General features: G+C 44.4%; 1 protein-coding gene across 2 annotated transcripts in view; it reads right to left on the reverse strand.

Annotated features, from left to right (window-relative positions):
- Positions 1-241: 241 nt before the first annotated feature.
- PANX1 (pannexin 1) overlaps positions 242-13,971 on the reverse strand; it is a 28,707-nt gene continuing 14,977 nt past the window's right edge. Inside the window, exons 2-5 of one of the 2 annotated variants that reach the window (XM_073582982.1) lie at positions 6,615-6,754; positions 4,629-4,846; positions 2,399-3,060; positions 242-731 (exon numbers count right to left, since the gene is read on the reverse strand). In XM_073582982.1, coding sequence (XP_073439083.1) covers positions 652-731; positions 2,399-3,060; positions 4,629-4,846; positions 6,615-6,754 — 1,100 coding nt within the window. In that variant the 3' untranslated portion in view covers positions 242-651. Of the gene's footprint in view, positions 732-1,712; positions 2,314-2,398; positions 3,061-4,628; positions 4,847-6,614; positions 6,755-13,971 lie in introns of those variants that run through there. The other variant, XM_073582983.1, reaches the window with a different exon arrangement.

The raw sequence follows: 13,971 nt of genomic DNA on the forward strand, positions 1-13,971 counted from the left end.
ATGAGTGAGGGGCATTTATATGTGCCCCCATAACATCCAAGTAGGAGACATTCATCTTCCTTGTGGTGATCCAGCTACAAGGGATTCTTCATAGCAAAGACACCTGGGGAAAAGTCTGTAAAAGGAAGCCGTGTACACAGCGCCACCTAGAGGCAGCACACGTCATCTCGCACCGCAAACCATAGCACCATACTTGCATATACAACAAGCCAAAAGAAAAATCCCATTTCAACAGGACAGGTCAGTGCATTTTTTTTTTTTTAAAAAACAAGTCAATAAACGTAAGCTTAATAAAATCCTAAAAACACTTATTATACAGTTTTACCAGTTTTTGCCCAGTTTTGTGACATCCAGTGTCGACAGTACCATTTTTTTTTCTTTTTTTTACACTATGAGGCATTATATACCTAAAGGCAGAACTGGTCAGTCTGTGATCGCTTGATTGACAGCTCATATTATTATTGCATACAGTCGTCAGACATAAGGGTCGCGTCCTTGATGACTTCTTAAAGGTACAGCTTCACATTAAGCCTTTAGTAAGTGCTGAGTAGTGATCGCTCGGCGGCGGCGGCGTCACTCCGGCTGTCTGCTCGTGCAGTGAATATTCGCAGCGGTCGCTGTAAACAATGGCGGGAAGGATGCGGATATTGATCAGCATGATGAATCGAGAAGTCTCTGTCTGACTTTCTTATCATCCGTAGACGTCTTTACACCGTCATTCGTTTTCAGATCTGGGGACACAATGTGGTGCGGATCAGAAATTCTAGCTTCATAATAGAAATGTCCTCCCTGCCCCGAGAAGCAGGGGGAAAGTATTACTGTGTCAGGAAATCATAATCACAGCGATCACCTTTATCATCCTGTGGAGGATCATTTCTGAATATATCCACATAGCAGCTACAATAGGAAGACAAATCCCAGCCAGTCCTTGTCATTTCTCCCCCTGTACAGCCTACAGATACAGCAACTTTTTCTCATGTTATCACCCCCATTACCAATCATTCATGTACAGTCTCCAGTAAGCCCAAAGGATTTAGAAACTTTTCCTCATGTTACCACCCTTCTTACCAATCACTCCCATACAGCCTCCAGTGATTCCAAGTGATATAGGAACTTTTCCTCATGTTGTCACCCCTCTTACCAATAACTCCAGTAAAGCAGCCTCCAGTGATCCCAAAGGATATGATATAGGAACTTTTGTTATCATCCCTTTTACCTGCTATAATAATTTCACCCTCATCTTTTCTACAGTCCCCAGGGACCCCATGGCAGAAAATGAAGGAAATGTTCTTTATGTTATCACCCCTCTTACCAGTTTCTGGTATGGTCATCACTACGTTCTGTGCAAGCTTCAGTAATCTCTATGTTATACAGGATCTTTGCTTTATACCATCAGCCCTCTTACCGATCATTATCCATGGTCATGTCCTCTCTGAGTCCTCGAGTGACACAAGAGGAGTCCGCATACAAGAACTTTTCTTTATGTTATCAGACCACTTACTAATCCATGGTACTGTTATCTCTTTCCCATCAGCTATCTCTATGGAACCCGGGGATGGGCAGGGGAACATAGGAACTTTACCACGTTATCACTCTTTCTACCAATCAGTCTCTGGTACAGTCTTCTGTCCACGGGAGGGGGTGTGCATGAAATTTCCTACGTTATCACCACGCTTACCAATCACTACCTTTACAGCTTCGAGTGATTGCAGAAGTATATAGGAACTTTTCTTCATGTGACCAGCCCTCTTACGAAGCACTAGCTATTGTAATGTCATTTTTTTCCCCTGTGCAGCCTCCATGATAAAGGAACTTTTTCTCACATTATCATCCCAATAACTGCCTGCAGTACAGTCATATCTCCTGTTCAGCCTCCAGTGACCCCAGGAGGATACAGGATCTTTTCCTCATATTATGACCCGTCTTAGCATCTCTGGTAACTTCGCCCAATACAGGAACTTTTCTTTATGTCATCAGTCCTCTTACAAATCAATTGAGATATTGTGATCTCTGTTCCCTGGGAATCCTCAAATGAAACGACAGGGGCGGGATATGAAAAACTTTTTATCATGTTATCACTCCTCTACCTAATCAGCACCTCTGGTACCATCATCTGTCTCCTGGGGTTGGGAGGTGGGATACAGAAACCTTTTCTCATGTTATCACCCCTGCTGGCATAGTCATCTATCCTGTATAGCCTTCAGTGCTGTAGGAGGATATAAGAACTTTTCTTCAAGTTGCCAGCCCTTTCACAAGTCAGTCAGTCACTCACTCATCTCACACCTATCCTCCTCTGTGCAGTCTCCAGGGGCACTAGAGAAAAGGGAGAGAGTAATTTTCCCCCATGTCAACCAAAAAAATATTATAAAAATGAAAAAAAAAAAAACTATACATTTACCCTTAAGCTCAGTTGAATTTTGCCCTGGAGGTGGCAGAGCTGCGCTCTTAAATGCCGTCTGCTTTCCATCGACTGCGTCCGTCTTCACGGTTCCCAACGTTCGCAGAAGCTGCATGGGGTCAAAATCTTCTCCAGTGTCCTTCAAGTTCTCCAGCACTTTCAGGAATTTATAAGATTTTAGCTCGCTTACGTTTTCTTCCAAGAACAGAAGAAAGATGCTGAGGTCGTCGTAGCTCTTGGAGTAACACTGCTGGATGCTGAAGTTCGGCAGGACACTTTCGTACGCTTTCAGAACGTCGGACCGTTTCCTGCATGGTACCAGCATTGTGTAGATGACGACAGGCATGACAAAACAGTAGACAATCAGGTTAATATAACTGAGCAGCTGGAAGACCCCAACCGCGATCAGCTTACACTGGATCAAGGCCGGGAGCGTAGTGTCGTTCTTCAGGATGCCAGTGCGGATGTTACAGCTGAACTCGTCCGTCAGGGAGAAAAGGCTGATGTAGCAGCCGAGGTAGATACAGGCCAAGAGCATAATCGCCAGCGTCCAGGATCGGCAGATGAGGTACTTGATGATTAGGTTGTGAGAGATCTTCTTGGTCTTCAGATACTGCTCCACAAATGGATACTTGAAGGTTCCTTCTGATATCTCCAACAAGCTGCAGAAGAACGGACATAAGAAAAGTAACTAAACCAATGAGTAGTCAATGGCTTCAGTTATCACGTGCATGACAGATGTAACCCTTCAAGGACAGTCCAAGTAGGGTCCCTTAGAGGTGTGAGATCCCAGGAAACAGCTAAGGAGCCCCCCGGATTTTAGAGATGAGCAATGTGATGGATGTGTGCTGTCCTGGTCAGGAGTCCCATCTGGTCCTCCATAGCAACTGGTCTTTTCTTCTTCTCACGGTGTCCTCAACCTGGCCTGTCGGGAGCCTCCCAATATCATGGGGCATAATGAGCATGAGTGGTGTACAGGATGGTGGAAGTGCAGTCTACCATGGAGGATCAAACCGGACGCCTGACCGGGGCAGCACATATAGAATTGCTCATCACTAGTAGACATTACAAGATGGAGGTCCTCTATTTGAGACCCAACTATTGGGCAAAACTAAAATCCCCCAAATATGGATACCTAGTACAAAGCTGGAGATATGATGTCAGTGCTATAGTTATATTATATTACAAAACATCGTTTTTACCTTTTTACTTTATCTTTTTGGAAAGGGGGCTTTTATTAATTAAATAGTAATGATCAGAATTCAAAAAGTTGTCCAGGAGTAAAAACAAAAAAAACAAAAAAAAAAAAACATTGCTCTGAAATCAGCGCCTCATCTATCCACCGCATGGGGCGGTATTGCAGATTAGCAGCCAGACTTCTAGTGTTATCCAATACCTTTAATGTATACGGACATTATTGGGGACAATTTTATTGTTATGTAAATGCATGGATTTTGGGTTAAACAACAAAAAAAAAAAAAAAATACATACATATTTTTTGCAATTGGGCCTCGTTATATTTGTTTTTAACAGGATATTTGTTGACCCCTGCACCTTGCTGGCTGCAGAATAAGTTACCCAAGAATACGTCCGGAGATGGAAACTCTTCTCTGCACTTCTGTGATCTGACTTATGATCATATTAAAAAAAAGTTCAAATCTCCCTTGATGAGGTCAGCGGTCATAAATCAGCTGAAAGCTCAGAAAAAAGACAAACTCCATCCAGAACGAGCTCACTGATGGATTATCGGTTTACTCATTCTACAGCCAGCAATACAGTCAATAAGGTCACGTTCACACGCTCAGTAGTTTATATCAGTATCTGTAAGCCAAAACCAGGAGTAGTAGAACAGAGGAAAAGTATAATAGAAGCACGTCACCACTTCTCGATTTATCACCGCTCCTGGTTTTCTCTTACAAATACTTAGGTAAAATACTGAGCGTGTGAACACCACCCTAGTATACCATAAAAACGCATCAATGTGAGGAGCCGATGGGCTGACTGAGTGACGGATGGTTCCTTTCCTTTTTCTAACTCTTTACATGCCTGGTCACAGTTGACGATGGCATGTAAGGAAGTAAACTGCCGGGATGAGAGCCAACTCTGATCCTGGCCATGGCGGCGAGATATCGGTTGTCTATTACAGTTGATGCAACCACTAATGAAAAGGATGGAAGTTACAAGCCCCATGGTTAGTTGTTAGGGCTGACAGCCTCCATGGCGGCGTTACCTCTGTGATACGCTGTCAGTCGCCGTCGGTGAACTGGCGCCTTCTTTCTTGCTGCTCGCTTTGCCGTCTACAGCTTTGATGGCTCTGTTGTAGGACTTGTCCAGCTCCTCCATGATGAATTTCAGGTCGGAGCAGAGATGAGGGGCTGCAGTAAACCTCCAGAACAAGGACGGCAGGTAGAGCAGGACGGCCCCCAGGAGCAGGATGTACGGGAAGAACTGTAAGCAAGGAACCAGGATTACAGCCGACACTATGACTCTGATGTGCTGTGTCCCAGAGACCAGCAGAACCGCATCGCTGGGGGGCCCCAATTTTCAGGACCGCAGCACCGTACATACAGTACTGAAGCCCCATTAGGTCACTTGGCCTTTCGTTCTGTTGATCTCTCTGACACTTGGTGCCTTTCAATCATCAGGCCATGTCCACATAATAGTTTTTGAAAAACTCTTCCTATTCGTTTCTAAGTGCACTCCACTTTGCTGTACATAGGAGGACATTTTTGGAGGTTTTTCTCTGTAAAGGTTTGAAAAATGACAGTCTCTGAAGCGACACAAGCCCCCCCCCCCCCTCCAAAAACGAGCGTTGTTTCCTAAAGTTGTCTCTTCTTGAAAACAACATTTTGGACCTCAAAAAGCTCCGTCCGCGCATACCCGGGCACCGTTACAGGGAACCTGTCAGCAGGATTGTGCACGGTAACCTACAGACAGGGTCAGGTCGGCACCGTTATACTGATTACAATGATACCTGGGGATGAAATCCGTCTTGTGGTTGTTGTGTAATCTTATATTTGCTAGAGGAAAAAATAAATAAATTGTCTCCAAGATGGCGCTGGCGGCATGTGTGCAGTAGCCTCTCTCAGATTGCCGATAGATGCTACTGCGCAGGCACGGCCGGCGCCATTTTGAGAGAGAATTCTTTTTTTCTCTGAATTTACATCACCAAATAAAGTAATTAAATGGACAATATAGATCGTATCGTGCTACAGCGCAGGCGTCTGCGTGATGAGGAATGTGAATTTTTTTTCTCCAAAACATTATATGCAGTATGTAAAATAGGGGGCAGTGACCTGTCAGAAGCCATGCACATGAATAGGTAAGCAGAGCACCACATGAAGACCCCCACAGACTCCCCACGGGCTGCCCCGGAGCACCACCATATCATTAACTCAGAACTGAGAATAAAGATTAAATAACAACCACAAGACAGATTTCATCCCCAGGTATCATTGTAATCAGTATAACGGCACCAACCGGACACTGTTTGTAGGTCACTGTGCACAATCCTGCTGACAGCTGCACCTTAAAGGGTCGACATTAACTTGTAGGATCGCTTCCTTTAGGTGGCACTAGAGATCTAGTCCCCTTCCTCTCTGACGAGACAATTTGCACCGATCCTGGAAAACTCCTAAGCAAGTCATCATCGATGTGCTGCCACCTAGTGTCATAACCAGAGAATTACATCCAACACCTACATAACTTCTGCACTCGGACTCTCCGATAACAAATGTACAATGTCTAACCCCATTAAGATGCAGTCATTTTTATAGTTATTTTTTCACCTTGGATTTAATTTTCTCTCCTTTGTCTTCTAAGAGATATAGCTATTATATTTCTCCAATCACGTGGCCGTTGAAAAGCAAGATGAGATGTAGTGTTCTAAAAAGGTCATTTAATTCACAATTCAGTGTATTGAAGAATGGGAAAATAAAGTTAGGAGAAGTGGAATTGATAATATATAAAAATTCTGAACTTTGTAAAAAAAAAAAAAAAAAAAAAAAATTATAAAGATAAAGATATATATAATTTTTTTTTTTTTTTTCCACAAAGTTCAGAATTTTTGAAGGTATTGACATAAAAAGCTTTAATCCTCACATGGACAAAAAATAAAAAAAAGTTATGGCTCTTGGAAGAAGAGAGGAGGAAAAAATAAAAGCACAAAATTGAAAATTGGCTGGGATGGTAAGGGGGATAGGTGTTTAGGTCTCACCTTGTGAAGCCACAGAGGGATGTTCCCGGAGTCGCTGTGCGACAGGTGCTTCTGCTGGACGGCTGCCCAACAGAAAGAGTCCACGTAGGCGGCCTGTCTCCAGGAGAAGCTGCTGGGGGCAAAGCAGGAGATCTGGGCACCTGTCACCGAAATACAGAGCAAAGCAGTCATTAACGGCAGGCGGAGAGGGAGGGGAGCAAAGCAGGACCGTACACAAGTGCCATTACAGGGACTCAATGTGGAGGTAATCATCTTACAAACACTGCACATGTGAAATGATGGTAGAAGACTAGGAAAGTGCTACAGGGGGTGTAGCGAAACGTGACCCAACACTTTACTGCATTTCCTGCAGCTGCCACTAGGAGGAGCTCACTGCACAATAGAAGAGATAACAGCATGAAAACATGAGCTCCCCCTAGTGGTGTCAATGCGCTGTACAATGTATGAAAACTGGAGGCTCCACTTGCAGACTTTTTTTTTTACTTTCATACAGGAGTAAAAATACTTTTTTTTCCAAGTGATAGTCATTACAAATGTTGCACCGTTTGCCTTCTATAGCCTGTGTATTGCACTGCCCAATGCTGGATGTAGAATGAGTTTACTGAGAAACAGTCAGTGAGCTCATTCTCATGGTCTGACGGGAGAGCCTGTAACTCAGCTGACTTTCTCTGAGCTCACATCAGCGGATTTATGACCACATCAAAGTTAACTATGCAATAAAAAAAAAAAAAAAAAAAAAAAAAGAGAACCTGTGTACGCAAAATGGTGCAACATGTTTTGGTGGACAACCCACATTACTTTGTAGGAGATATTGGAGGAGGATGAGGGTACATTTACGCTTTACTGGTGTGTGTAGGCTCATTTGGGGCTGCAATATGGGAGCTGAAAGGCCATGTCCATTTTTGATATCAAATATAATAACAGTAGTGGGCTTCTGTGCCCCTCCTAGGCTTTATGATGACTCCAGCCCATACAGAGCACATGTAAAGTTAGAAGCCAGCGACAACCACATGCAGCCGCTGCCACATTCTCCTACATCCGCGTTCCCTTATACAACAGCGCCATCTAGTGCTCACTTCTTATTACTACAGTACTAATATGCTCTGCAAAGTCCTAGTGTGCTTTCTGGTATAGAGGTTACGATTGCAGCTGCCCTCGCGGGGTAACGGTCAGCATAAAGAAAGCTTTCATCTTGGAAATCTACCCGGTAGATGCCACAATCTGCAATGATTACAGCACTTACAGGAAAGACAATGGAGATGGGATCATAGGGAGACCTATTCGATGTGGTGTGATGTAGAAGACATTATACAATAACAAGGATCTTACAGAAAGGACTCCAGGGCTTCAAATATCCATAACATTCTTAAGAAAAAAAACCATAAAACACAAGTAGCATCCCCCACAGTCAGTGTCATAGATATTCAAGTAAGTATGTTAATAAAAGGAGAAATAGCCAAATAGTACACTGCAATGTCCCGCTATCCTAACGTTATCTGTGTGTCAAGCTGCAAGCACGATATACACAGCTTCTCGTGTCCCCACAATAAAACTGCCTATCCATACTCTGGAATAATTAGTGGGACATGGCATCTTTTAACATACATTACTGATCCCGAGTTACATCCCATATTATACTCCAGAGCTGCACTCACTATTCTGCTGGTGCAGTCACTGTGTACATACATTACATTACTGATCCTGAGTTACATCCTGTATTATACTCCAGAGCTGCACTCACTATTCTGCTGGTGCAGTCATTGTGTACATACATTACATTACTGATCCTGAATTACATCCTGTATTATACCCCAGAGCTGCACTCACTATTCTGCTGGTGCAGTCACTGTGTACATATATTACATTACTGATCCTGAGTTACATCCTGTATTATACTCCAGAGCTGCACTCACTATTCTGCTGGTGCAGTCACTGTGTACATATATTACATATCCTGTACTGACCCCGAATACATTCTTTTTTTAAATTTTTCAAAACAAATGACACGTCCGTCTTGTGCCTGTTCCGCTTGATCACATCTTTGGAGCAATGAGATTAGTGCACTGTGACCAGCAGCCGAGAATAATAATTATTACTGATGAGGGCTGCGGACAGCACGGCTTTGTATTCTACACACTGGTACCAGGCGGCGGACATGCACACATTGGGCAGTCCACACAAAGGAGGATTGTTCAGATCATATGATTGGGGCATAAATCATGGATTACCACATTATACGGACAGCCTCCACGTGCGGATCAACATCCCATCAATAAGTCCTGAGCAGGAGACCCACAGCTAACAATCCGGCTATGAGAGGTCTCCAATGATTCTGGGGATCTGGTATCACAGGCAATCAACTTCAGCAAATAGAGTTTTATGTAAATCAGATATTCCAAAGTCAGAGACCAGGTTGGACCCGCCAGACCCGGAGGCGAGCGGCCGCTCCGCCGGGGGCTAGAGCGCTGGACTTTTGGTGATCATTTGAAGTTTCGTGCAGCCAGACTTGGGGCTACCAGCTGGACCCAGCCAAAAACGGATTTACAAAACCCTAGAAATTTGTGGTAAAGAGTGCGTCCGGCCATTAATATGCCGGGCTATGCTCTCTATTTATATGGGCAGTTACTTAACTAGTAATCGCTCAAAACTCTCTGTAACGGGGTCTACCCAAGCTGGGGTACCTCTTTCAGTACCACCCCATGTTTTCGGAGGTCCGCTCTGCGTTGCTGGAGTCTGAATGAATGACGCTGGCTGGAATTCCTTGGTTACATGGGCGCATATAAAAGATCACTGCTTCTCCATGTATTTCCAGTCTGACAACACTTTATTCACAGGACACAAAATATATCACACAGATACAGAGGGCCGGCCAATAGACAAGCGTCAGGCCAGACATACATTACAAAAGCCGCAGGTGGCCGGAGCCTGCCGATGTTTACTGTGGGAATTACAAAGGTGGGGGGAGGGTGGACAAAAGGAGAATATCGTGTCCCCTCTGCCCAGGGGCGCAGCCTGTGGGCTGATGCATTAGGGACATGCATCTCACATGGAACCTATTATACATACATATATCTGCACAACATATTCTGGGTGCTGAGTGGTTCTGTAACAAGTAACACTCTCCTCGTGTGATGAGGCTTTGACAAAGTCCTGGATACCAGATTCCTGCTCGCAGGCTCTTCCCCTAGGGGGGGGGAATTCAATTATAATGCAAAAACACGATCCTGAGGGACAAATTCTGTGGCGATTTACCCTCCCTGTCAAGTATGAGCCGCCTGATAATGGTTTGGGTCAGAGCCCTGCGCTTGGTGCGGACATTGCAGTCTGGACTCGGAACCTTAAACCTTCCTAGGGGAGAATATTTCCTGACATAAAGGCAAGATGGAGCCTGTGTGAATAATGGACGCATGGGACAGGGGTGGTCACGACGAGATTACCACCTTCATGGGAGAATTCGGTCAAAACAATGACCTTATAATGTCAAACGCAGATGAGGCGAACTCTGATTTTGGATCACAGATTTCTAGAACGATAAAGACTCTATAGAGATTAATCCCCTTTTTGTCGCTGCTCAAAGGCTTCTGTAACTTTAGCCTCCATAGGCCTCAATTACCAAAATGGTCTTTGATGTCCGTAGCGACCAATCAGAGCCCAGCTTTCATCTCTAAACCTGCTGTGGAGCGATGAAAGCTGTACTCTGATTGGTTGCTATGGACAACATGGACAGGCTTTTCTCTCAGTTTTCATAAACTAGGCCCAATGTGTGCGGGACGCTGAGCTGTAGGGCCAGACATTAAAGTCTACACTATTATATAATCTTCTGGGCGATCACCAGCCCAAGCGAATTTCCTCAGACTTACATCTATAAATATTCCATGAGGTTATGAGTCAGAGACGACGATCAAATATTCCTGACAGATGGCCATCCTTGCCTTGTGGAACACAATGTGACCAACGTCCCGGCACGACATCTTCTTTATGAATATCCATTCTGTTCGCTGCTTTCACAATTACATTTATATTTAATAATGCTGCCGCCAATCACGAGTAATGAATTAGCTTAATGCACAGCGTGGAACATTTGATTTTCTAATATGGAGCAGATCGTTTCTAACGAGGAGCGTCCTGTCCGAGGCACAAAGAGACAGTCTGATGCCGGGATGAAGCAATTACGTCCAATACAGCGAAACGCATCCATAAATGAGACGCCGAGAGAGATGTGATGTACAGTCTGGTAGAGATGGTCCACGAGCTGCCGCCATCCTTAAAAGGAGACCTGCTGCCATAACGATCATATCTAATCCGTGACCGTACCAAAGCCGGGAATGAATGGCTTCAGCTCCACTGCTACCGGCTATTTTATGCAGGGATACATTTAAAGTTAATGAAGCTGGAACCAAATCGTGACCCAATCCAAGTCTAGAAGCAGCTCGTAATAATAATAAATTATTTCTATAGCGCCAACATACTCCGCAACACTTTACATTATAGAGGGGACTTCTACAGACAATAGACATTACAGCATAACAATAAACACATAGATCAAAACAGATACCAAGAGGAATGAGGGCCCTGCTCGCAAGCTTACAATCTATAAGAAAAAAGGGGAGACACGAAAGGTGGATGGTAACAATTGCTTTTATTGTTTGGACCAGCCATAGTGTAAGAATCGGGTGTTCCTGTAACGCTGCATGAACCAGTTAACAGCCAAAGTATGTAACAGTACAGACACAGAGGGCTATTAAATGCATAAAGCATTGAGAACATTATGTGAGGAACCTTGTTATGGTAAAATTTTGACTGTGCCACACAGGGATATTTAGGTTAATGCGTTGAGGCGGTAGGCCAGTCTGAACAAATGCGTTTTTAGGGCGCGCTTAAAACTGTGAGGATTAATCGTATTAACCTGGGTAGTGCATTCCAAAGAATTGGCGCAGCACGTGAAACGTCTTGGAGACGGGAGCGGGAGGTTCTGATTATTGAGGATGTTAACCTCAGGTCATTAGCAGAACGGAGGGCACGGGTAGGGTGGTAGGCTGAAACGAGGGAGGAGATGTAGGGTGGTGCTGAGCCATGGAGTGCTTTCTGGGTGAGGGTAATAAGTTTATACTGAATTCTGGAGTGGATGGGTAACCAGTGTAATGACTGTCACAAGGTAGAGGCACCGGTGTAACGACTGGCAAAAAATATGATCCTGGATGCAGCATTCAGGACAGATTTGAGAGGGGAGATTTTGGTAAGAGGGAGACTGATTAGAAGAGAGTTACAATAGTCCAAACGAGAATGAATAAAAGAAACAGTAAGAGTTTTTGCAGAGTCGAAAGTAAGAAAAGGTCCAATTCTAGAAATGTTTTTGAGGTGCAGATAACAAGAGTGAGCCAGTGATCGGATGAGGGTGGTGAATGAAAGCTCGGAATCAAGTATGACCCCAAGACAGCGGGCATGTTGCTGGGGAGCAATGGTGGAACCACACACGGAAATGGCAATGTCGGGTATAGGTAGGTTAGTAGAGGGAGGAAACACAAGGAGTTCAGTTTTTGACAGGTTCAGTTCAGATAGCGGGAGGACATGATGTTAGAGACAGCGGTATGACAATCACTGGTGTTTGCCAAAAAGGCAGGCATGATATCAGGAGAAGTGTATAATTGGGTGTCATCAGCATAGAGATGGTACTGGAACCCAAATCTACTAATTGCTTGACCAATAGGGGTAATATACAAAGAAGATGAGGGGGCCTAGGATTGATCCTTGAGGAACCCCAACAGTAAGGGGAAGATGAGAGGAGGAGGAGCCAGCAAAAGATACAGTAAAGAAGCGGTCAGAGAGATATTAGGAGAACCAGGAGAAAATGGTGTCCTTGAGGCCGATGGCGCATAGTGAGGAGGAGCTGATGATCCACAGTGTCGAATGCTGCGGAGAGATCCAAGAGAATTAGCATGGAGTAATGACCATTAGATTTAGCTTTTAGTAGATCATTAGAGACTTTAGTGAGGGCAGTTTCAGTAGAGTGCAAAGAGCGGAAACCGGATTGTAGAGGGTCAAGAAGAGAGTTATCAGAGAGATGGCAGATAAGTCGGACGTGGACCAGGCGTTCCAGGAGTTGAAGGGAAGATTAGAGACAGGACTATAGTTAGCGACACAGTTTTGGTCGTGGGATGGTTTTTTAAGTATTGACTGTATGATGGCATGCTTAAATGAGGAAGGAAAGATACCGGAAGAGAGAGGTTAAATATTTTTGTTAGGCGAGTGGTGACAGCAGGGGAAAGGGACTGGAGGAGATGTGATGGAATGGGGTCACTGGTGCAAGTAGTAGGGTGAGAAGATGCAAGGAGTCTGATTACTTCTCCTGTTACTGGTTCAAAATCAGAGAGTGAGCTAGATGCAGTGGGGGAGGGAGGACAGTGCACGGTATGAGGCGATTGGGAGATAATTTTCTGTCAGATATGGTCAATTTTTTCTTTGAAATAATTGGCCTGATAGTCAGATTGGAGATCCATGGTTGGGGCGTGTAGTCTTGGGTTGAGTAGGGAATAAAAAGTGTCAAAGAGACGTTTCGGGTTATTGGATAGCGAGGTGATGAGGGTGCTGAAATAGATTTGCACTGAGAGGTGAAGGGCAGTGTTGTATGTTTTAAGCACAAACTTATAATGGATGAAATCTTCGGGTAGATTGGATTTTCTCCACAGACATTCGATGCACCTGGAGCACCGCTGTAGGAAGCGTGTTTGCAGCGTGTGCCAGGGTGGTCGCAGTCTGTGCCTAGTTGTTCTATGTATAGGAGGTGCAAATTCATCCAGGGCACTTTGAAGTGTTTCATTGTAATGCTTCAGTGCAGAATCAGGACATGAGAGGGAGGAGATATGGAGAACTAGCAGTCATCATTTTCCCCTAAGTGTCTGGGTGTTAATGGCCTGTATGTTTCTAAAAGCGTGCAAAGTGGGGATGACCTGGGCAGGATGGCAGTTTTTGATAGAGAATGATAGAAGGTTGTGGTCAGACAGCAGGAGAGGAGAGTTTGTGAAATCATCCACTGAGCAAAGCCGGGAGAAGACCAAGTCGAGGGAGTTTCCGTCTTCATGCGTGTGGGAGTTAGTAAGCTGCGAGAGGCCGAAAGAGGATAAATGCTTCCCAGACCAAGTCTGATTATATAGGAGGCAAGTACTAAGATATTACATTTTTTTCCCCTCTCATTAGCAATCAAACTAAGTTAAGGCAACAGGACACAATAAATGTAGTGTGCAGATAAACAAGTGTCCAGGCCTACATGGATCATAAACCACTTTGAAAAGCTATTTGACCCCATAGCATAAGGGGACAAGCAGAGTAAGCTGAAATAACTATATACCATTATATATGC

The sequence above is a fragment of the Dendrobates tinctorius genome, unplaced genomic scaffold (assembly GCF_039654945.1).
Source record: "Dendrobates tinctorius isolate UK_male_01 unplaced genomic scaffold, ASM3965494v1 ptg000075l, whole genome shotgun sequence".
In the NCBI taxonomy this organism is placed as follows: Eukaryota; Metazoa; Chordata; class Amphibia; order Anura; family Dendrobatidae; genus Dendrobates; species Dendrobates tinctorius.